The sequence below is a fragment of the Apostichopus japonicus genome, chromosome 2, assembly GCF_037975245.1.
Source record: "Apostichopus japonicus isolate 1M-3 chromosome 2, ASM3797524v1, whole genome shotgun sequence".
NCBI lineage: Eukaryota > Metazoa > Echinodermata > Holothuroidea > Aspidochirotida > Stichopodidae > Apostichopus > Apostichopus japonicus.
Genome location: NC_092562.1, coordinates 5,745,815 through 5,768,254, shown reverse-complemented (window position 1 = coordinate 5,768,254; position 22,440 = coordinate 5,745,815). Strand labels below are relative to the sequence as shown.

Genomic DNA, 22,440 nt, shown 5'->3' with positions numbered 1-22,440 from the left:
AATGATCTTTCCTATAGGAATAGCTAAGAAGTGCGATACACATCATGAGACAGAGAAGAGTTCTTCTATCATACTAGTGTTCTTTGATATGGGTGACATAACTTCTTTATTTGTGATTGCTAAAATTCCACTATCGTGTACAAGATCCACTGCCGTTACGTACTAACGAAATGTTTGATATTAATTATCTCTAGTTAAAGAGATAGGTAGGTAGTGCGATATACATCACGTAATAGTGCAATGTGTCCTCTATCACTCTATTCATGTTTGATATCGATGACATAACTTCTATCTTCACCAAAATTTCGATTGAAAAAAATAAGAATATTTGTGATTGCGTTAAATTCAACTACATCGTGTACAAACTGCCTCTACGTACTGACGAACTGACGAAGTACTGATTAATTATAAACATCTCATTATTGGATTTTAAGAGTTCTATAAGATTTTCGCCTATACCCTCCATGGTTTGGAACTCAAGCACGTCCAGCTTCAGTTCACATCACTCACGATTTACGTTGGGAGCAGGTAGATTATCTCACCTCTAAAGCAACAAACTGTCCTCAATTTCCTTCGTCGCAATATTAACATCATAAAATACCAGTGTCAAACAACAAGCTATACAAGGCACTAGTGAGGCCAATCCTGGAGTACAGCATCACTGCATGTTTGGGACCCTTATACCAATAAACTGATCAATAAAATTGAAATGGTTCAAAGACGTGCTGCAAGGTTTGCTCTCCATCGTTACCACCTCTTATCAAGTGTTGGGACGATGCTCCAAAATCTAGGTTGGAAACCTCTTGCCGAAAGACGTAGAATATCGAGGTTGACAATGTTCTACAAAATGCAGAACCAGAAGGGATGAATTGTCTTAACTTAATAACATAACCACGCACCGCCTATGGACGCCGATCATTCGTAGAAGCCGCTCATACAGAATGGAACATTTTGCCACAACATATCAGGACTGCATCTTCTGTGGACAATTTTAAAACAAAACTGAAAACTCATCTCTTTACCCAGTAATTCATTGTCTATATATGTTAGTGCCTTTTTATCCATGGTTATTGCCTTTTGTGTGCCATTTTACTTTTTATCATTCGGTCATATGCTTCTTTAGCTGTGTGTTTGACTTGTATTCTTTATGTATTTTTTGACCTTTTTATTTGTAAAGCGCCCTGTGACTTCTGTTACGGGCGCTTAATAAGAACTGTTTATTATTATTATTATTAATGCAGTGGCGTAGGAAGGTACTTTTGAGTAGGGGGCTGAAGTCTGATGGCCGGCCCGGGGAGGGGGTGTAAGGGGAGGGGGTTCCCCCTCCCCCTTTGGAATTTTTTGGAATTTCCAGGTGGCCTCAGATGCAATTTGGTGCAATATAGCACACTTCAACCCACCCACTCCAGTTTGTATATAATTTTGCGTTTTCACCTGGCCTTATATGCAATTTGGTGCTCGAAATGAGATTTTTTTTTCTCATTTGGAAATGAAAAAGGGGTTTTCTGACTTGCGAAGCGGGGGGCGGAATGATACTTCCGCCCCTCCATATTTTTCACTGGGGGGCTGGCGTCCCCCCCCCCAGCCCCCGGTTCCTACGCCCTTGATTTAATGTACAAACAATTATTGAGTACCACTGCACCTTCACCGTTGCTTATTGTCCGCTAGAAATAGATAGCGCTCTCCGCTTTTCTACTTATTATCTGCTCTTATTGTCCGCTACTAATGTCGGCTACCTTCAAGCAGGTCTACTATTGACCGCTACCTTCAAGCTCAGGTTTAAACACACTGTGACACAATTTGCATTCAAACTGGCCTAAAACTGTGTGAGAGACAACAGACGACGCAGTGCAGTACAGTTTCAAACCCACATATAAAGATAGCAACAATGTTGTGAAGTGAAAAAGAAAAACACATATTGCAGTAACCACCAAGTGTTAGGTTACTGAATAGAAAAGCTATAATCTGTAACTTGATAGGATCAAACTTATAAATACTAGCCTTGGGCCTAGGCTAAGCTAGGTGAAATAGCCTACTGTACCAAACGTAGGCCAATACTTAGGCGATCTGCTGCCAATGTTGGTTGCAGTTGGTCATCTAAATTTGCTATCCTGACATTGAACACGGTTTGTGTAACTTTCAATAACTTTCTTTTTGTAGGATTGGCTATTGGCATTTAATATGTTAATTTTACAACAATGTTCTATCAGCATCCGCTAGGCCAAGTTTGTAGTAATTGCAGAATACCCAGCAACTTTGAAGTAACACCCTGAAAAATAGGTTGGCTACAGCATCCATGTATAATGTAGTGTGTCTAGTAAATTGTAGTGTGTCTAGTAAAATGCAGAGAAAGTACACTGTATCATACTCTTGTACTAGCTACACCATTGATTCATTTATGCATACAGTAGGTAAGTTAAATATACGAGAAGACATGCCAAATACTACTAGGCCTGAGTTCAATGTAAAGTATATATGCCGTTGTTAGGATGGTTCAGTTTTTGCCATTCCTTGAAAGAACGACCTATCATTAAATTGTTAAAATTATAACTATGGGACCTAATTGAAATTAAACTTTGTTTGTGATATTACTAAAAACATCATTTTTTAATGATTCTCATTCTTAATCTTAATTTAATTGAGCCATTTCCTGTTAGGGAAATTTCTGAAGGGTACAGTACAGTAAGTTGGTTAGCTAGCTATTACGACGGTTTAGCCAGCTACAGAGTGGAGCTTTGTGTTGCTTTGTATTGAGCAATTACTGTAACTTAAGCCCATGGCCATAGTTCTTAGACACTGACAGATTGATACTTGATAGCCTAGGTCAGGTCTAGGCAAGGCCATGTACAGTGTAGGCTATACTGTAGCAGTTAATTAGAGTTGGAAATAGAAAATTTTATTCATTACCATATCAATTCCTCGAATGATTTTTCTTGTGCAATGTGTTAGTTACACATGTAGCCCTTTCTATGAATCAGAGCAAGTGCTGTAAGTTTGATATCTAAACACTTACTGTAATACAACTGTCACAAGCTGTACGCTAGGTGTAGAGTAGGCCTAAAGTTATTTACTTTAGCGTAAAGTTCTACAGTACTTACGTGAGAGTAAACCTACAGTAATTATATCTGGACTTTTTCTATATATATGGCCAATATAATCTGGATAGGTTTAATTGTACTACAGTAATAAGGAACTGACTGGAGTGGTGACTGTGAGTCATTTGGTGAGAGTGAGCTAAGGATGTACTGTATCATGTTCTAAGAAGGTAAGAGAAGGTGCATTTTTTTTTGGGGGGGGGGGGAATAAATTAGTGGTTCTATTTATTTACAGAACTCAAAGCACCTTTTGGGGAGAAGGAGGGATGTACAGCACATACAAGCAAATGGCAAGTGTATTTGAAGGCTGAAAGTCTGACTGTGTTCTGGGTGAGAAGATCACACATGTATATGAGATGTTTATCATTACAGATGCAGCAGGGATGGGTAAATCCCTCCTTTGATGACTTTGGTGTTCATGATGTGACTTCATCTCCATCCCCACCAAAGAGGAAACAAACCAAATTGAGTGCTTTTCCGTCTACATCACAGAAACGACTCTTACAGGATCCTAACCGTCACAGAGCAAGATCCAAACAAATATCTTCACAGAAAACACAGATAGAACATGATAGTGTTCCATGGACAGAAAAACATGCACCAACTTCATTGGTGAGCTTAAAATATGAATAGAATGTATGGATTTGGTGTGAAACCAAACAGTCACTGGTTGGCGTCTGGAGAAATGTTGAAATTTGAACATATACTTTTGATTTTTCTACCATGTTTGTCGTTGACTCTGTTGTGCTTTGTTAGACTTTCTGTGCTCTGGGATTGATTTTATGACATTGAAAGCAAGTTCATATTCTTTGTAATTCACTATCTGGGTCATCTATATTTGATAGATGGAGCAGGCCTTTTTAGTACATGACAGTCCTCGAAAAGAAGCTTGCTAACAGGCCATTTATGAGTAGAATTTTCTCATTGGTTAATCGAAAATGCACTACTCTTGGCATTTTCATGAGCAGGTTAGGCAAACCCTTACACTGATACCATACCATTGCAAACATTGCATAGTATGATAAAAGCAGTACTTGGCAAACTTGATTTTCGTCAAGGACCAATGTCAATGGAGATTAACTGTATTAAATGGTCTCTATCTGAAAGTTTAATATATATGCGAAAGTTTCATGTTAGGAGGTTTTACACAAAATTCACGGACTCCCTAGATTACTAAACTTTCACCAAAACAAGTAAATTCTAATATTCCCATTTACAGGAAATTGGTTGAACTCATGAAGTCAGTGTGTTTTAAAAGAATTAGTGAACATGTTGTGTTCATTTATTCCTTTCTAAACCAATCGAAAGTTTTTGACCATCCATATCAAGGTGGCTTGGTTTGTTATGCTCAGGCAACCCCTAGACAATTTGTGTATAGTACTAGTGGCCCAAGTAGACTGCTAACAATTAATTGTGGAAATCCATATCTGAACCTAACTGTAAGAACATTAAATTATTACAATGAACAAACGTTTTTAACAAGAACTTTGATACCGTTAATATTACCAGTTTTGTGATATTAAAATTGATAAATGAATGATGTACTGTAATACCTCTTTTGAGCTGATATGCAGAAAATCAAATCCATAGTATGTCACTAAATATTGTTATTTTGCTAAGACCAATTTCATTAACAAATTATGGAACTGATGAGTTCTTCACTGTGCCATGCACTACCAACAGTAGGAATGTATTAGATTCATTATTAAAAACAATTGAAGAAAAACATGTTTGTGTCAGAATACCAATATGAACATGTGAGGTGGCCAAACACCTCATATTTTCTACATGCCATTGGCAAAATATACCAAATTTATGGAGTTTTCAGACAAATGTGCTCTCCTTTGCTGGCACTGTCTGTTGCGAAGAATTTTGTCAGATTTTCACTTGACACTGCATGGGAGTAGAAGATACAGTAGATGCTCTGTCAATCTGCCAAGTGACGAGTAGTATTAAAAATGGTGAGGCCTGGTGTCTGAGCAGACATGTAGCAGGCCTAATTGTCTCATTGTTCTCCCCTTTTGTCTTCACTCTCCTTTGTTATATCGAATTGCTCTATAGATTCATCACTCATTTGTTGAATGATACAGTCATCTGTGACTCTTAATGTGTTCTTACTTTGTTTTCATTTTAGTTTTCCCCTGAAGAATACATGTAGCCTGCTAGGATCCAAATGTCTGGCCATTTAAGGTTTACATATTTATCTGCACATGCGTTTCTGTCTAAATGGTTATATCTGTGAGAATATATTTGGAAAGATCTTCTGGATATTGGAATGCTTAGCAGAATATATTAATAATCATAATGTTTGCATTGCTGATGATGTTTGAAGATGACTGATTTATACAATATTTTAAATTTCAGGCTGAATTAGCTGTACACAAGAAGAAAGTTCTGGAGGTGGGAGAATGGCTGTCAGCTCACCTTTGTAGGAAACCTACTCCTAATCAGGTATAGTAGCTATCACTGCATGTATCAAATTGTAGGAAACCTACCCCTAATCAGGTAGAGTAGCTATCACTGCATGTATGAAACTGTAGGAAACCTACCCCTAATCAGGTAGAGCAGCTATCACTGCATGTATCAAACTGTAGGAAACCTACCCCTAATCAGGTATACTAGCTATCACTGCGCATGTAGGAAACCTACCCCTAATCAGGTAGAGTAGTTAACACTGCATGTATCAAACTGTAGGAAACCTACCCCTAATCAGGTAGAGCAGCTATCACTGCATGTATGAAACTGTAGGAAACCTACCCCTAATCAGGTAGAGCAGCTATCACTGCATGTATCAAACTGTAAGAAACCTACCCCTACTCAGGTATAGTAGCTATCACTGCGCATGTAGGAAACCTACCCCTAATCAGGTAGAGTAGCTAACACTGCATGTATCAAACTGTAGGAAACCTACCCCTGATCAGGTATAGTAGCTATCACTGCATGTATCAAACTGTAGGAAACCTACCCCTAATCAGGTAGAGTAGCTATCACTGCATGTATGAAACTGTAGGAAACCTACCCCTAATCAGATAGAGCAGCTATCACTGCATGTATCAAACTGTAGGAAACCTACCCCTACTCAGGTGTAGTAGCTATCACTGCGCATGTAGGAAACCTACCCCTAACCAGGTAGAGTAGCTAACACTGCATGTATCAAACTGTAGGAAACCTACCCCTAATCAGGTAGAGTAGCTATCACTGTATGTATCAAATTGTAGGAAACCTACCCCTAAACAGGTATAGTAGCTATCACTGTATGTATCAAACTGTAGGAAACCTACCCCTAATCAGGTAGAGCAGCTATCACTGCATGTATCAAACTGTAGGAAACCTACCCCTAATCAGGTAGAGCAGCTATCACTGCATGTATCAAACTGTAAGAAACCTACCCCTACTCAGGTATAGTAGCTATCACTGCGCATGTAGGAAACCTACCCCTAATCAGGTAGAGTAGCTAACACTGCATGTATCAAACTGTAGGAAACCTACCCCTGATCAGGTATAGTAGCTATCACTGCATGTATCAAACTGTAGGAAACCTACCCCTAATCAGGTAGAGTAGCTATCACTGTATAGTATCAAACTCACTGTTTAGTATCAAACTGTAGGAAACTTGACTCCTAGTCTGAACAGCATTGTTACCAACGCAGGATTCTGCGTCTAGGATGCAATGTTTTGGCCAGGGAAGCAAAATCTTAGACTTGATTGCGACTTGTATCTGTAGTGCTCAATGACAATTACTGTACTTGCAACGTTACTTTCCCCTTTGTAGAGATAACGAGTCTACAGTATAGACTATCATATGTGTGCACTCAATGAAAATTGGTTGAAACAGCAGGGCGGGGGAAAGGAGTGGCGGGCCGGGCCGCCCCTGTCGAACAGTGAAGCTAAGGCACTGAGCCATCTGCCCTATATATTGTGTATAACATTCACTAAGTCAGGCATGGATACGATCGCATCTTTGCAACTACACTAGTGAAAGTAGGTCATACAATAAATGCAATTGGTCTGATCGGGACGCAAGCATTTTTTTACGGGACGCAAACTTTTTCTCTAATAACATTACTGAGTCATGTAAACGAGTTCATCTCTGTATGAATTAACCTGCAAGAAACCTACCTCTAATCAAGTACAGTATTTCATCTCTGCATATATGTCAACCTGTAGGATACCTACCCTTTGTTAGGTACAGTGCCTTACTCCCATCTGCATCAGCCTACATCAGGAACACTAACTTGTCCCTGTCTATGTTATTAGCATTTATTCCAACTTCTATCTTTGCCGTTTCCCTTTTTACTTCTGGACAGAAATTTGTAAGTTGTTTACACTGAGAGAACAACCATATAATTATTCCTTGTAATACACCAGATTGTTTGTTCTAACAGGAATTAATGATTCTTTGTTGTCTCTACTTAGTATGAATAGAAAGAGGGGTAATATCAGGAGTATATGATTGAAGGGGGTTGAATTATGAGGTGGCTGTTGTGTAGGCCTGAGTAGGGTAGCACAAAATCAGAATCATTACCCGGTCGGGTAAAAGGTGCCCGAAACTCTGGACAGGATCTACTAAAAAAAAAAAAAAAAAAAAAATAGCCAAACACCATGTACAATGTACATAAATGGCAGATCACTATCCCACCTTACATTACACCTCTGACATATGCATTTTCAATCGATACTCATGTTGTAACTTATGAAAAACTAAGTTTCATGCTCTGATGTATAATAAATAATAATGCAAATGCACATGAAATAAAGAAAAAAATTGCCAAAAAATATTTCCGACTGTTTCTTTTACTTTGATCCAGGGTCGGCATTAGCCACGGGATTTTGCAATTCCCATCATTTGATTTCAAATCACGCATGTCAAAATTTGACAAGACAGGATTTTCCATTAAAAATTTTAGCTCTCAACTTGAATCAAACAGACATTATAGCTGTAACTCTGTAGTGATTCATCGCTAAACGATCGCATTTGGAATAAATGTTTAGTTAAAAAGCCCCTAGTGATTATTTTTGCTTTGTTATCCCGTCTATAATCCATTGTAACATCCCGTAACTTTCCTTGCCAGTCTTTCCTTCTATGAAATAAATTAATGAAACAATACTTATTTTGAAAACATCAATATTTATGCATGCAACTATGAGAGGAAAGCACTTGCTATGGACTACCAGAGCTAGCTGCTTGATGGCAATAACCACACATGCACTCGACAAACTATGTTTGCGTAAAATCCCCACAAAGCTCCGACCACATGATAGCCTAAAATCACATAGAGTCAAAATGGAAATGCTGCTATCTTCGACCACATGGTAGCCTAAAACCGTACTAAATCAATGGGAAAATCTAGCCTAACCATTGGTTTGTGAAAGAAAAAAAAAACACACTTTGCGTAGCCTTGGTTACAACTTTCAATTAGCTAGAAATCGGCAATTGTTTGGAAGGTATCTGCTATGTTTTGAACAGGAAGTGTAGCATTTTACATGTACTGTACACTGTTGCTGTTGTGATGGATTGAAGGTTTCAATTTTGAGTAGTTTTCACCAATGAAAATATTTTCCTTTTTGGTGGTGAGTGGTTTTATCCACACGAAAGAGAATCATTAAGAATGGCTAAAACTAAAACAACCATCTACACTACAAGAAAGCTATTTCATGAAATTAAAATTCCGTATTGGCATGTCTTGATAAATCAAAACATGCAGAATTATTGAAATCATGAAAGCACTCGCGTACCAGTTATGGGATTTTTCCCCCCAGCAAAGGGGTACCCGTTTTGTGCGTATTCGATTTGGGGTACGGGTACCCAGGTGCCCGCCTCAGGCCAACTGTTGTGCATAAAGTACAGATAGTTTGATATGCTATGCTGTTGGTTGTGTGTCTCATTCATTGTGGGCCCTCTGAAAATTTCTTGATGCTGAGCACAAGATTATTTACAGAATTTTTTTTTCTTGTTTTGTTTGCAGGTTGACTCCTTTGTTTTACTTCTCAGTGGACCTGCAGGAGTTGGGAAAACTGCTACAGTGAACACTTTTGCCAAAGAGATGAAATTGACTGTCCAAGAATGGTTGAACCCAGCCACTGATACCTTTGACCGAGATGATTTTTTCAGTAACATAGGTAACTTTATGCGTAGTTTGGTAAATTATACAATGTTAATAATGCAGTATCATTTTTTTGTGTAAAAATCACTTGTACAGTATGGCTGGAGTTATCATTTTTGTAAGATCTATTTAAATTGTACAAACTAATGTTACTGTCACTTTAAATGATTAAAAAAACAATTCTTCTTTCACCCACAGTATAACTAACCTTTCTTACTTTGCATAGAAGAATTGGTGCAAGCTGTTGTTTCATCAACATTAGATGGCAAACTATCTACTGATTTCATTACTTGTGAGAAATCCTTTTCAGTGTTTGTACTGACAACTTGTATATTTTCCCCCTTTACAGACTTTGCAACATATCCAAAGTACAGATCCCAAGTCGTAAAGTTCGAAGAGTTTCTGCTCAGAGCTAATAAATACCAGCCTCTCCAAATGGGTCAGAGAGACTCTGAAAAGCAAGTTCTTCTGGTTGAGGTACAGTAATATAACGTCAACGTCAGGTGTTTTACAGTGAAAGCCGTTTCTACCCTCCAAAGTTTAATGCCATTCCTCAACATCCACAATCTTCTCCTCTGTGCCCCACCCCTCCTGCCAGCCCACACCCCTGGATCATAAATGGTTTAGAAAAAGTTGTCAATCCTTACAAGTACCATTGAATCCTGCTGCCATTGGCTTTGTATCTACCTCTATTGTTGACTTTCAGAAGCTTTACAACAATTGTTAATGTATCTCAGGAGACACATAATAATAATGTCAAATATCTGGTTCTTCTCTTACACTTTGAATATTCTTACGACTATTGAAAAGACTTTTGAATTTGATTTGCTGAAAGTATTGGATTACTGTCATTAGTGTTGAAAAAAAACACTTCCATGGGACTTCTTGTACACCCTCTGGTGCATTTTAGGGTTAGAGGTATGGTAAATGTACACTCCACAGTGTACAATGGATGTTTATATCGACTGATAGATCTATATATTCCACAGTACATACATACATGCACACAGGGGAACTTACTGTTTGTTAAAAAACTAAATTTTATTGTGGTTGTAGAATTATAGCATTCAAATTATATAGGATTGTAATAAATAGTAAATAGGATTGTAGAATTACATTTATATATGATATTGCATTAATCACTTGCCATAATGTTCATCAACAGACAAAAAACAAGACATTAATATTTAACCTCTCTTCACAGGACATTCCAAACCAATTATACAGAGATTCTAAGTTATTACACAACATTATCAGAAGATTCGCCCGCACGTCAAGATGTCCTCTGGTGTTCATAATCAGTGACAGTAACAGCAAGGAAATCAATGTCCAGTCTTTATTCCCAAAAGAGTTGATCACTTCTCTTGGAATATGCCAGATCAAGTAAGGAAACATGTGGGATTGGATCACCTCTCTGGTAATATGCCAGATCAAGTAAGGTGGCATGTGGGGTTTGTTCACCTCTCTGGGAATATACAAGATCAAGTAAGGGGACATGTGGGATTAGATCAGCTTCCTGGGATTATGACAGATCACATAAGGGGACATTTGGGATTAGATCAGCTCTCTGGGAATATGACAGATCATGTTAGGGGATATACAGGATATAATCACCGTTCTGGAAATATGAAAGTTCAAGTTAGGGGATATATGAGAGGATATTTAGTGTCATTCCAGAGCTCTGTGTACCAGTGGTCAATATTCTCTGCTCCTTGTGTATCTCATTAGTGTTGATTTCTCTCTGACGGATGACAGCACATATAAAATTTAACAACTCTAAATCCTTTTATTTAGAACTAATAGAGAATCTTCCTAAATTTTGTATGTTAATTTTCATGTTTTTTTTTTCAGTTTCAACCCAGTTGCACCTACCAGTATGAGTAAAACACTGACCAGAATTGCCACAGCTGAATCTTCCAAGGTTCGTTTGTGTCTCACTGCTTTGCTGTTGTTCCTTTTTTTTCTATTTTTGGTTACAATGCCAAAGGCTCAGTAACCTTTGCAATCATGCTTGCGTGTGTGTTTGTGTGCGCACATGTGTGTGTAATGTGATGACCAGCTTTTAAACACTATATCTCAACAACAACAACAACAATTTGAATCAATGTCACACTAGATATGTAGATTCCCAATGTTGTATTGATGTGCCCTAACACTTGTTTGTGGATCCCATCTCAAAATTATGAATGAGTGGGCCCGTCTTAACATAAAATTCTTCAGATGTCAATATCGCTTCAACTGTATATCTGATTGATTTTTATACTTGGTAAGGTGATGTCAGTTAATGATAGGTACATGGTGATATAATCAAGTTATTCATTCTGTTTATTATTCATGAATGGACATGGCTAGAGTGTTATCACAGTGCAAAGCTTGTAAACACTGTATCTCAAGACCAACAGCTTGAATTGATGTCATGCTGGGTAGGAAGATGCCCAATGTCGTATGGATGTGCACTATGTGGTTCCCATCTTATGAATATTAATAAGTGGGTGGGGCTTAACATAAATACTTATATATATATATATATATAGGGACCTGTGATATATGTGGGGACCTGGTATATATATGGGGACCTGTGATATATGTGGGGACCTGGTGTATATACAATGGGGACCTGTGATATATGTGGGGACCTGGTGTATGTATGGGGACCTGTGAGTTGTCAGTTGGGTGCTGTTTAGCTGCTACCATGTAGAGGGATAGGCTCTACGTAAGTTGGCAGGTTATCGATGACCACGGCAATATTGTGATACGCCTTGAGAATGTTATCGGTCAATGAGTCTGCTTTTTATAAATCTTAATATTATTATGTAAAATATGTCAAGACTTCTACTGTGTTCATTATTTTTTGAGGGTTTCCTTCTTTTTTGGTACTATGCATCAAGAGCTCCACTTGAAACAAGCTTCAAGATGAGTCTAGTTTCCCAAAATGGAATTTTTTTTCATGATTAGTGTGTCTGGAGATGGCTGTACTTGACCATGTGGTGGACAGGCTTGTTACAACTCTGGTATTTTGAGCTGTAAACTGGTATTCAAATAACCATCCAGTCATCTGTTTCTTTTATCATAGAAGACCTGTTTTAATTTGCCTTTCAAGAAGATCCTACTAGGAACAAAATGTGAGGTCCTCTAGATTTTATACAGTTACCGAAATAAACTGTTTGCAGTTGATAAGCAGTTTGCTAACGATCTTTTCTCCCTTTGTTTTTCTTTAATTATAGGGTAGACATAAATTTCCAGTTCCCTCCAAGTCCACCATTGATGCCATTGCTCAAGTCAGTGGTGGTGATATTCGCAGTGCAATAAATGCTCTACAATTTGCTTGCCTCAAAGGTATTTTATTTTTTACTTACTTTTTTTTACTAACAACACAGTACCTCTCTTCTAAAGTAATTATTCCATTTACCAAAACAATAGAAAATACAGATGGGTCATATCATGTATGAGCAAATCTTAGTCACTTCAACCATTACCTCTCTCAGGGATGTGTCCAGGATTTCCTGAGTGCCGGGTTTACTGATCGCCGTCCTGTGGGAGGGGTGTAAGGGAGAGGGGTGTCCCCTTCCCCTTTGAGAAATTTATCAATTTTTGAAGGTGCTCAGATGCCAAATGCTGGCACTTGTGTAGCTTTTTAAGCACATACACTAGTTTTGCTAACAATTTATATTTTTAATTTTTTTTAGTGAAATATATTACGTACCTGGTAAAAGTTATTAATTTGTTCCAAAGAGATTTTACAAGGGACCGATTGAGAGCTGTAAGTAATGTTTCTCGGATGCGTAACTGATGCATTATTAGTCTGTATGATTTTGGCATAGGCTAGGCCCAATTTATGTTGAATATATTGTTAGGAATGTCGGGATTTTAGATGAAAATAGTGCTGGGCGGGATTCACGATTTTTAAGACAGTGCTGGGCGGTAATTTTTAGTGCTGGGCGGGGCCACCCAGTGCCGCCCAGGGTGGGCAAATCCCTGCTCTCTTCTAAAGCAATTATTCCATTTACCCAAACAATTTATAGAGAATACAGATAGTGTCAAATCATGTATGACCAATTTTTTGTCACTTCAACCATTACCTCTCTTCTAAAGTAATAATTCCATTTACCCAAACATTATACATAGATTATACATATAGTGTCAAATCATGTATGACCAATTTTTTGTCACTTCAACCATTACAGTACCTCACTTCTAAAGTAATTATTCCATTTACCCAAACAATATACATAGATTATACATATAGTGTCAAATCATGTATGACCAATTTTTTGTCACTTCAACCATTACAGTACCTCACTTCTAAAGTAATTATTCCATTTACCCAAACAATATATAGAAAATACCCATGTTTGACCAATTCTTTGATGTGGTGGTTTGGACTGCAGAGGTCTTCCTCTCAGAGTTCCTTTTCTATGGAGTTTTCTCAGAATAAACCTTTACCTGAGCCTAACATGTTGTATCTGTACAGCTTGTTGGATTTTGACCACATTCATGACTCTTCCCTTAAACCACCATAAATTGTTTAAAACTGGACTACATGCATATTTGGTATTGTGCAAGGCTTGACTGGATGATATAAAGGCCCGGTCACACTACAGCGATATTGTATCGGAATACGGTCCGATTTTTCCGATTTTAGGCCGAAGAGTGAGGTTTGTGCTAGTGAATGTAATGAATGCAGTGGAATATTCGAATACCTACTCCAAATCTGAGGGGTTCTGGAATGGACTACATTCTGAAGTAACGTCACATAGAAAAACGATAAAAATCGTAAGAGAAATCGGATAGCTATCCGATAAAAGGTCACAGAGTCAATATCAAAAGTTAGGAGAGGGCTATTCCACATCGGAATGGCTCAACAGATAGCAAATCAGGTCCTTTATCACTGTGGCTAGAAGACCCGAACGAAAAACTGGCTGTTTCGATTCCTCCGGGAAAATCGGATAGTATTCCGATAAAAAATAGGTATAGTGTGACTGGGCCTTTAATTACTGTTGCTATCTCATTACTTTTGGTTGTTTATTTCTTTCTCTCATACATCCAGATACTGGAGATCTAAGAGAAGTTGTGGAAAGCAGAGCAGAAGACAAGAAGAAAAAGAAGAAATCAAAGTCTTACGTGTCTAAGAATAAGAAGAAAGGAACTGGCATTGATGACAATTCCTTATCTGCTATCGGTGGCAAAGATACTTCTCTATTTTTATTTCGTGCTTTGGGAAAGATTTTGTACTGCAAGAGAGAACCAAAGTCAGAGAGTGACCCTCAACTTCCATTCCATCTGGCACATGAAGAGAGAGATAAATTGATTATTAGTCCAGAGGTAATGAATATGCAAGTTAATTACAATATTCACAACAGTGATTGGTTTAGCATTTCAAGGTTTTAGAGAGAAAAGAATTGCTTAGAGGTCAGCATCAGTCAAAGTCTGAAAACTTTGTAAATGCAGTAGTCCCCCAAAAAACTTGATCTTCATGTCTTGTATGTGATCCCCCATAAGTAAAAGAATCCTTTTTGTTTCATAAGAAGACAAAGGGCAACTGAGTCTGAAACTGAAAACCTAATACCTCCAAAAGAAAAGCTTTGTGTACATTCACCTTAGTAAATACAAGGAACCTAGTGTGATTGGTGATTATTAGATTTCTAAATCTTCAAACCTTGTAAATACAATCACCAGGACTGTAGTGTTTTGAAATTTAGCCAGACAAACTTTAAGGACAGTATTAATATTCTACTTTAAAGTGAGTGAAAGCTTGTATTCCTATTGAATGTTCATGCTGTATACCAGACAGATAAGATTGTTAGGAGGGGTATTTTGCAAATGCTGAAACTTAAATGCATTTAAAGAGATTGAATTTAAAGGTTATACTCTTTAAACAATCAAATTTTCCTTTTTTGTTCATAAGCTATTCTTTAATGTACAGCAGTTGGATTCCAATGCTTAATTTTCTTTTCATTCTAGAGTATTGTTGAACGAACTCACATGACAAGCGAAAATTTTACCTTGTACCTTCATCAAAATTACCTTGAATTTTTCGATGAGATTGATGATGTAGCAGCTGTCGCACAACGGTTTAGTGAAGCAGATCACCTGACCTGTCAATGGGAGGTTAGTCCATGGTGGCTGGTTTTCAGCTTCTGGATAGATTCATTTCTTTAGTTTGAAGTGACAGGGAACTCATTTTTGTTAGTCGCTCTTTCTATTTACTATTCTTATCATCTGATTGCCCTCAAATGTGCCTACTGAACCCCCTGTGGGAGAGGCAAGGGAATTCACTTCACTTCCTTCTCTCTCCTCTTTGTTACCCCTACCTCTTCCTCTACCCTACCTCTTCCCCTATCAATACCTCTCCCCTACCTCTTCCCCTTCTCCTACCTCTTCCCCTACCCCTAACTCTTCCCCTGCCTCTACCCCTACCTCTTCCCCTGCCTCTACCCCTACCTCTTCCCCTACCTCTTCCCCTACCTCTTCCCCTACCTCTTCCTCTACCCCTACCTCTTCCCCTGCCTATACCTCTTCCCCTACCTCTTCCCCTGCCTCTACCTCTTCCCCTGCCTCTACCTCTTCCCCTGCCTCTACCCCTACCTCTTCCTCTACCCCTACCTCTTCCCCTGCCTATACCCCTACCTCATCCCCTACCTCTTCCCCTGCCTCTTCCCCTGCCTCTACCCCTACCTCTTCCCCTACCTCTTCCCCTACCTCTTCCCCTGCCTCTACCCCTACCTCTTCCCCTGCCTATACCTCTTCCCCTACCTCTTCCCCTGCCTATACCTCTTCCCCTGCCTCTACCCCTGCCTCTTCCTCTACCCCTACCTCTTCCCCTGCCTCTACCCCTACCTCTTCCCCTACCCCTACCTCTTCCCCTACCTCTTCCCCTTCCCCTACCTCTTCCCCTGCCTCTACCCCTACCTCTAAACCCTACCTCTAAACCCTACCTCTGGTAGGCTATCTAGCTTAAGTTTCTAAACAGAAATTGTGCTTCAACAGCACATATCAATGTGGGTCACTCCATACAATATCAACCAAATTTCAGGAGTTTGATTTGGCAACATTTTTGCTTCATTTGTAGATATCAGTGAGTTAGGAAGGCCTCAAATTAGATGGTCATCAGCCTTGTAATTTTTGAGTTACAGCTGTTTAAAGTTGAGATGCCACTCCCACTTTGTGTGACCAAGCATGCCCTATCACAAAGTTCCAACTTTCAGTCCTCATAAATCATTCATTAAACATTCTACAGTCATGAAAACCGCTGTCAAGGGCTAGTTTTGGCCATAGATTGGCGATAGATTTCAAAAATGAAATCTAAAAGATGATTGGAGGTACTGGTATGTAGATATATGGCCTCAGATTGGCAGATTTCACACTGCCATTTGGCTGGGCCATTCTTGGCCACATGTTACCAGTAAAGAAAGAAAGCTATAGGAACCAAACTTTCAGGTTACCACCAGTCTATATGGGTGAAAGTGTGTTGCTAGTATAAGAGCCATATATCACCTTTAGGAGATCATTTGTATTGGATGTGGCATTTATTTGATTTTGACAAAATATGACATGGACGTATGGCCAGCAAAACTCACAGACTTACCGTTGGGAATCTTGTGTAAGGTTAAGAGAATGCCACCATAAATACCCTGTGGACGTCATGCTATACAAGGTAAAACATAAAACAGCTTCTTGAAGATACATATTAGCGACCCCGCCTTGCTATGTAAGATCTGCTTGTTTGCCTCTACTTGCAAACTCACACTTCAAGCATATTAGAGAGTTCAAAGTTATTCCTTGTTTTACAGTTCAAACATTGCAAACCTGATGATAACGATCCTAGAATGACCCTATCAGACTTCCAACGCTATGTTCCAAGTCTATGTTCCAACTGTCTGTCTTTGTTCAAAACAGTTTGTCAAATGAAATGAATGTGATTTCAGGTGTTGATCAGTTAATCTAATGTTGCTCGACAGTGACATCAGTAGTCTGAACTCAAGTGTTGACTGGTTAGTCTTAAGTAGCTCGACAGTGACACCAGGAGTCTGAACTGGAGTATTGACCAGTTACTCTAACATTGCTCAATAGTGACACTAGTAGTCTGAACTCAAGTGTTGACCGGTGCGTCTTACGTTGCTCGGCAGTTACACCAGTAGTCTGAACTCAAGTGTCAACCACTTAGTCTTACGTAGCTCGGCAGTGAGACCAGAAGTCTGAACTCCATTGTTGACCGGTTAGTCTTACGTTGCTCGACAGTGACACCAGTAGTCTGAACTCAAGTATTGACTGGTTAGTCTTATGTTGCTCCATAGTGGCACCAGGAGTTTGAATTCAAGTGTTGACCGGTTAGTCTGAACTCAAGTGTTGATCAGTTAGTCTAATGTGTTCAATAATGACACGAGTAGTCTGAACTCAAGTGCTGTCCAGTTAGTCTTATGTTGCTTGACAGTGACATTAGTAGTCTGAATTCAAGTGTTGACTAATTAGTCTGAACTCAAAGAGTTGATCAGTTAGTCTAACATTGCTTGATAGTGACACCAATAGTCTGAACTCAAGTGTTGACCGGTAAGTCTTACGTTGCTCGACAGTGACACCAGTAGTCTGAACTCAAGTGTTGACTGGTTAGTCTTACGTTGCTCGACAGTGACACCAGTAATCTGAACTCAAGTGTTGACTGGTTACTCTTGCATTGCTTGATAGTGACATCAGTAACTAGTCTGAATTCAAGTGTTGACTGGTTACTCTTGCATTGCTTGATAGTGACATCAGTAGTCTGAATTCAAGTGTTGACTGGTTAGTCTTTTTTAACTTGCGCGACAGTTACACCAGTAATCTGAACTGAAGTGTTGACCCGTTTCTCTTACAATGCTTGATAGTGACATAAATAGTCTGAATTCAAGTGTTGATAACAGCAAAACCATTTAAAATGATAACAAGAAGAAGTGCATGCACATTTCTTCAAACAGTGTGTGCATCTCTTAAGTAAGCTGTACTTGATGCACAAGTTTTTGTCTCTATTGTTTATATTCGATAATGCATGGTCTTGTTTCTAGTCTTTAACTATCAGTATTTGTCATCTGTATACCTCAGCACCGATCCATCTTGAATCAATATTCATCATCCATTGCCACCAGAGGTTTGATACACCATAATACTGCCAGAAGGTTTCACAATGTCCCCTCAGGAGGGGGATGGAGGCCATTACACAAACCAGAGTGGTACGAAATCAATCGCAAGGTTTGTACAGAGATCTTATCCTAATTTAAACAGAAGAAGAATCTACTGCTGTTACGTTTAAATTTTTCTGATGGGGGTTACTGTTTTGGGGGCAGTGGGAGTGATTTCATTCAACAATGACTATGAGTATGCGTTGAAATAATATCAAAATAAATTTCTAGTGATGGGCAAGTAATAACCATTGTGGTAAGCTGGTGGTTGTATAATAAGCCAGTCATGAGGTTTGTCAAAGACTTAAGGCCCTCAATGAACTAATATCTCATGCAATAGGCAGTACAGTAAAAAACGTGCATAGTCTTTGAGTTTGGTGACCTCACAATATTTTTTTTTTTTTTTGGGTGGTCGTGACAGCCACATAAGAGTTTCACATCCTTTACTAAACCACAATTTGATTCTAATGTGATAAAGATTTAACATACTTATGCATGTCTGTTATTTTGAAAGTTAACAGATCATTTACTCCATTTGCTCTTGTTTCTTGTTCTGCCGCAGTACCAAGATAGATGTGCCACCTCAAAAGCTCTCTTTATTGGGGAAGGCTGTACACCTGTTGACCTACAGACGCAGGTCATCCCATTTCTAGCATTAGCGAACGTCCCGCTTCATGATCCAGGTGCCTGTTTCCACATACTTGGCACTCTTATTTTAAAGATGCTTATATTCTTTCAGTTTTATGCAACTTCAAGTTGTCATGTAGCAGTTTTAGTTGACAAAAATTATTGTGTTATTTAAGCAAGTGTATTAAGGTCAGTTGAGCTTTTTGTGTCTCAGGTGTGTGAACATAGTAATGCAAACAATACAAGATTCTCATTAATAGTCAATAAAAGCAAAACAATTACATTGACAATAACACAATCCTCACTGTGACATCAATATTAACACACTAAGAAATAAGAACAACGTAAAACACCAATGAAATCTTTCATGAAGAGATTTAATGGAAGAATGGAATTGATGGTTTATAAAGAAAAGGCAACGAACCAACAAATGGAAATTACATAAAGAGAAGGCAACTTAAGAAACTACAAAGAATGACTTATAGAGTGTCTGTCAGCAAATAGTGGGATTAGTGTCTCAAAAAGGAATAATCTGTGCCAAGGGTTAATGTCTGCACTTGAAATGTACCTATCAACACATAACCACTGATCTACAGGGAACCTGTCAACCTATGGTTATGAGGCTAATCAAACTTTCCAATAATGTAAGTGTCTCATAATTCCATGGGTAGAGACTGGTAACTCACACAACAAACAATCATAAAACTTTGTTAATGTGATTGGTTAAATGATTGTCACGTTATATGTATCTTCTAAAGATATTGGAAGAGGATTGAACAAAGATGAAGATAGTAGCACACAATTACAGTCCGACTTAATGAGTGAGAGACCGTTTAATTGATCACCAATTCATTTCTTTAAAGGATGATTAAGAAGCATTTTGAGTGAACGTTCTTAAAGTCATCGAGTATTACTCACTAGAAACAACCTCATAACATTAAATTAAGTATTTCTTTAACTCAACAAACCCATTTGAAACAATTTACCCTAAAACATCTGATTATAATTTACTACAGGCAGGCTTGCCTCATCACATTATGATATAGTGCCCTCAATTTAATGGTAAGACAAATCATGGAACCACAATCACATCTAAATTGGCATCCTACATTATGCATTACATAAGGAGAAATTTGTAAAGCTAACTACAATGACATATATTAAAGATCATATAATAATAACTTACTACTGTGCCCGGATGTAACTACAACAGTCTCTGATTAAAACCAAATTGTTTCGCAGTCACACAGGTTAGCAGTCTGATTCGGTGGTTGGCAGATCCTGTTATACAATTAACAACATTATAACTACATGGAACCAAACAACAACAAATTATCTAACACATTTTGTAAACATTTCTAGTCTGATAATCACTGCTAGCCTCAACTAGCAGCATCCAAACGGCACGCTGACCAACTTCGTTCGACCAAACTTCAGTCCAGCTCATGAATAATAAGTAAAGAAATTGTAGCAAAGACTAATAGTTTGAAATGCACATAACAGCTTCAAACTAATTTTGTTTTGTTTTTCTTTCTTCATTCTTCTACCTTTTCAGCTCAGATTTCCTTTCTTCAAGAAGTTGGCTATTTTGCATTGCAGCACTTCAATACTGGGTATGTCTTCTAATTCCTGAGAAGTGATAAGTTAACAGTGTTGTTGTCTCTGCAATTTATGTGCTAGATGTTGCTAACTTTCGTAAAAACTAAACTATTCCCCGACTGTTTTGTTTTGTTTTAGACATCTGGGTCGGAGGTTAGATGAGAAAGACTTAGAACAAGATGAATATGATGAGGATTCCATCCCAAGCTCGCAAACTAGACGAAACCTTCATAAACCAGAGATTGTATCTGAACAGGTGGATGCACTCTCCGGTAGCAGAGAAGAGGATATCATTATTGAAGACTTTGTCGACTAAGTTATGGAAGAGCTTAGCTGATGATGCCTTTATTCTACTGGAGGTTGATTTGGAGGCATTTAATCACACCAGGAGAAAGAAAAGAGTCTGAGAAAGAATTTCACAAAATCATCTCTTGTGGAAACTATCAATATATTATGAACATGATGCTTACACTTTAGTAGAAAACAAATGCAGATGCCAATTGAATCCCTTAAAGGTGAATAATCCTGCATTAATGGCAAGCAAAGAACCAACATTATAAGCTTGTTTGAGGCAGGGCAGTTTTCTTGTGGGGTTTGAAATAGCACCTCAGACTCTTGGAGAACTTGGTCTGAAATATGTTACTATGGAATTTAGTTTAAGATGGTGCCAAGATTAAAATACTATCATAAAATAAAAACATGTTCACTTTGCCTTCTTTACCCAAATGGTATGCTTAATAAAGGAAATAGCATGCTCCAGCTAGCACACTCCATATGAATGCCCCTATGGCTTACTGCTTAATAAGGGAAATAGCATGCTCCAGCTAGCACACTCCATACAAATGCCCCTATGGCTTACTGCTTAATAAAGAAAATAGCATGCTCCAGCTAGCACACTCCATACAAATGCCCCTATGGCTTACTGCTTAATAAAGGAAATAGCATGCTCCAGCTAGCACACTCCATATGAATGCCCCTATGGCTCACTGCTTAATAAGGGAAATAGCATGCTCCAACTAGCATACTCCATATGAATGCCCCTATGGCTTACTGCTTAATAAGGGAAATAGCATGATCCAGCTAGCACACTCCATGCCCATATGGCTTACTGCTTAATAAAGGAAATAGCATGCTCCAGCTAGCACACTCCATATGAATGCCCCTATGGCTCACTGCTTAATAAGGGAAATAGCATGCTCCAACTAGCATACTCCATATGAATGCCCCTATGGCTTACTGCTTAATAAAGAAAATAGCATGCTCCAGCTAGCACAATCCATATGAATGCCCCTATGGCTTACTGCTTAATAAAGGAAATAGCATGCTCCAGCTAGCACACTCCATATGAATGCCCCTATGGCTTACTGCTTAATAAAGGAAAGAGCATGCCCCAGCTAGCACACTCCATATTAATGCCCCTATGGCTTACTGCTTAATAAAGGAAATAGCATGCTCCAGCTAGCACACTCCATATTAATGCCCCTATGGCTTACTGCTTAATAAGTGAAATAGCATGATCCAGCTAGCACACTCCATATGAATGCCCCTATGGCTTACTGCTTAATAAGTGAAATAGCATGATCCAGCTAGCACACTCCATATGAATGCCCCTATGGCTTACTGCTTAATAAGGGAAATAGCATGCTCCAGCTAGCACACTCCATATGAATGCCCCTATGGCTTACTGCTTAATAAGGGAAATAGCATGCTCCAGCTAGCACACTCCATATGAATGCCCCTATGGCTTACTGCTTAATAAGTGAAATAGCATGATCCAGCTAGCACACTCCATATGAATGCCCCTATGGCTTATTGCTTAATATGGAAATAGTATGATCCAGCTAGCACACTCCATATGAATGCCCC

The 22,440-nt window shown here is 38.6% G+C and overlaps 2 protein-coding genes across 4 annotated transcripts; both read left to right on the top strand.

Annotated features, from left to right (window-relative positions):
* Positions 1–1,784: 1,784 nt before the first annotated feature.
* LOC139975894 (cell cycle checkpoint protein RAD17-like) lies at positions 1,785–21,499 on the top strand. 3 transcript variants are annotated; one of them, XM_071984172.1, is made up of 14 exons: positions 1,785–2,126; positions 3,468–3,707; positions 5,460–5,546; positions 9,062–9,215; positions 9,549–9,676; positions 10,404–10,582; positions 11,051–11,120; positions 12,424–12,535; positions 14,247–14,521; positions 15,161–15,307; positions 18,272–18,418; positions 18,911–19,031; positions 20,531–20,588; positions 20,713–21,498. In XM_071984172.1, exons 2-14 carry the CDS (start codon positions 3,468–3,470, stop codon positions 20,888–20,890), a joined length of 1,896 nt encoding a protein of 631 aa, XP_071840273.1. In that variant the 5' UTR covers positions 1,785–2,126; the 3' UTR covers positions 20,891–21,498. The 3 variants fall into 3 exon arrangements, with proteins under 3 accessions (XP_071840273.1, XP_071840282.1, XP_071840291.1); XM_071984181.1 differs by lacking the exon at positions 1,785–2,126 and adding an exon at positions 2,263–2,280 and having other exon boundaries at positions 20,713–21,499; XM_071984190.1 differs by lacking the exons at positions 1,785–2,126; positions 3,468–3,707; positions 5,460–5,546 and adding an exon at positions 6,631–6,648.
* Positions 15,426–16,127, top strand: LOC139975058 (uncharacterized; the record flags this gene model as incomplete). The annotated part of the gene is made up of 1 exon (XM_071982677.1): positions 15,426–16,127. A coding segment is annotated over one exon (702 nt), but the record flags the coding sequence as incomplete, so codon positions are not given.
* Positions 21,500–22,440: the final 941 nt, after the last annotated feature.

What these genes read in the sequence shown, in the direction of transcription:
- LOC139975894 (XM_071984181.1), top strand. Translation starts at nt 3,468, where the DNA reads ATGCAGCAGGGATGGGTAAATCCCTCCTTTGATGACTTTGGTGTTCAT. An exon ending in TGATTTTTTCAGTAACATAG is followed by an intron (nt 9,216 to 9,548) that starts GTAACTTTATGC and finishes CCCCCTTTACAG; the next exon opens with ACTTTGCAACATATCCAAAG. An exon ending in AATTGATTATTAGTCCAGAG is followed by an intron (nt 14,522 to 15,160) that starts GTAATGAATATG and finishes TTTTCATTCTAG; the next exon opens with AGTATTGTTGAACGAACTCA.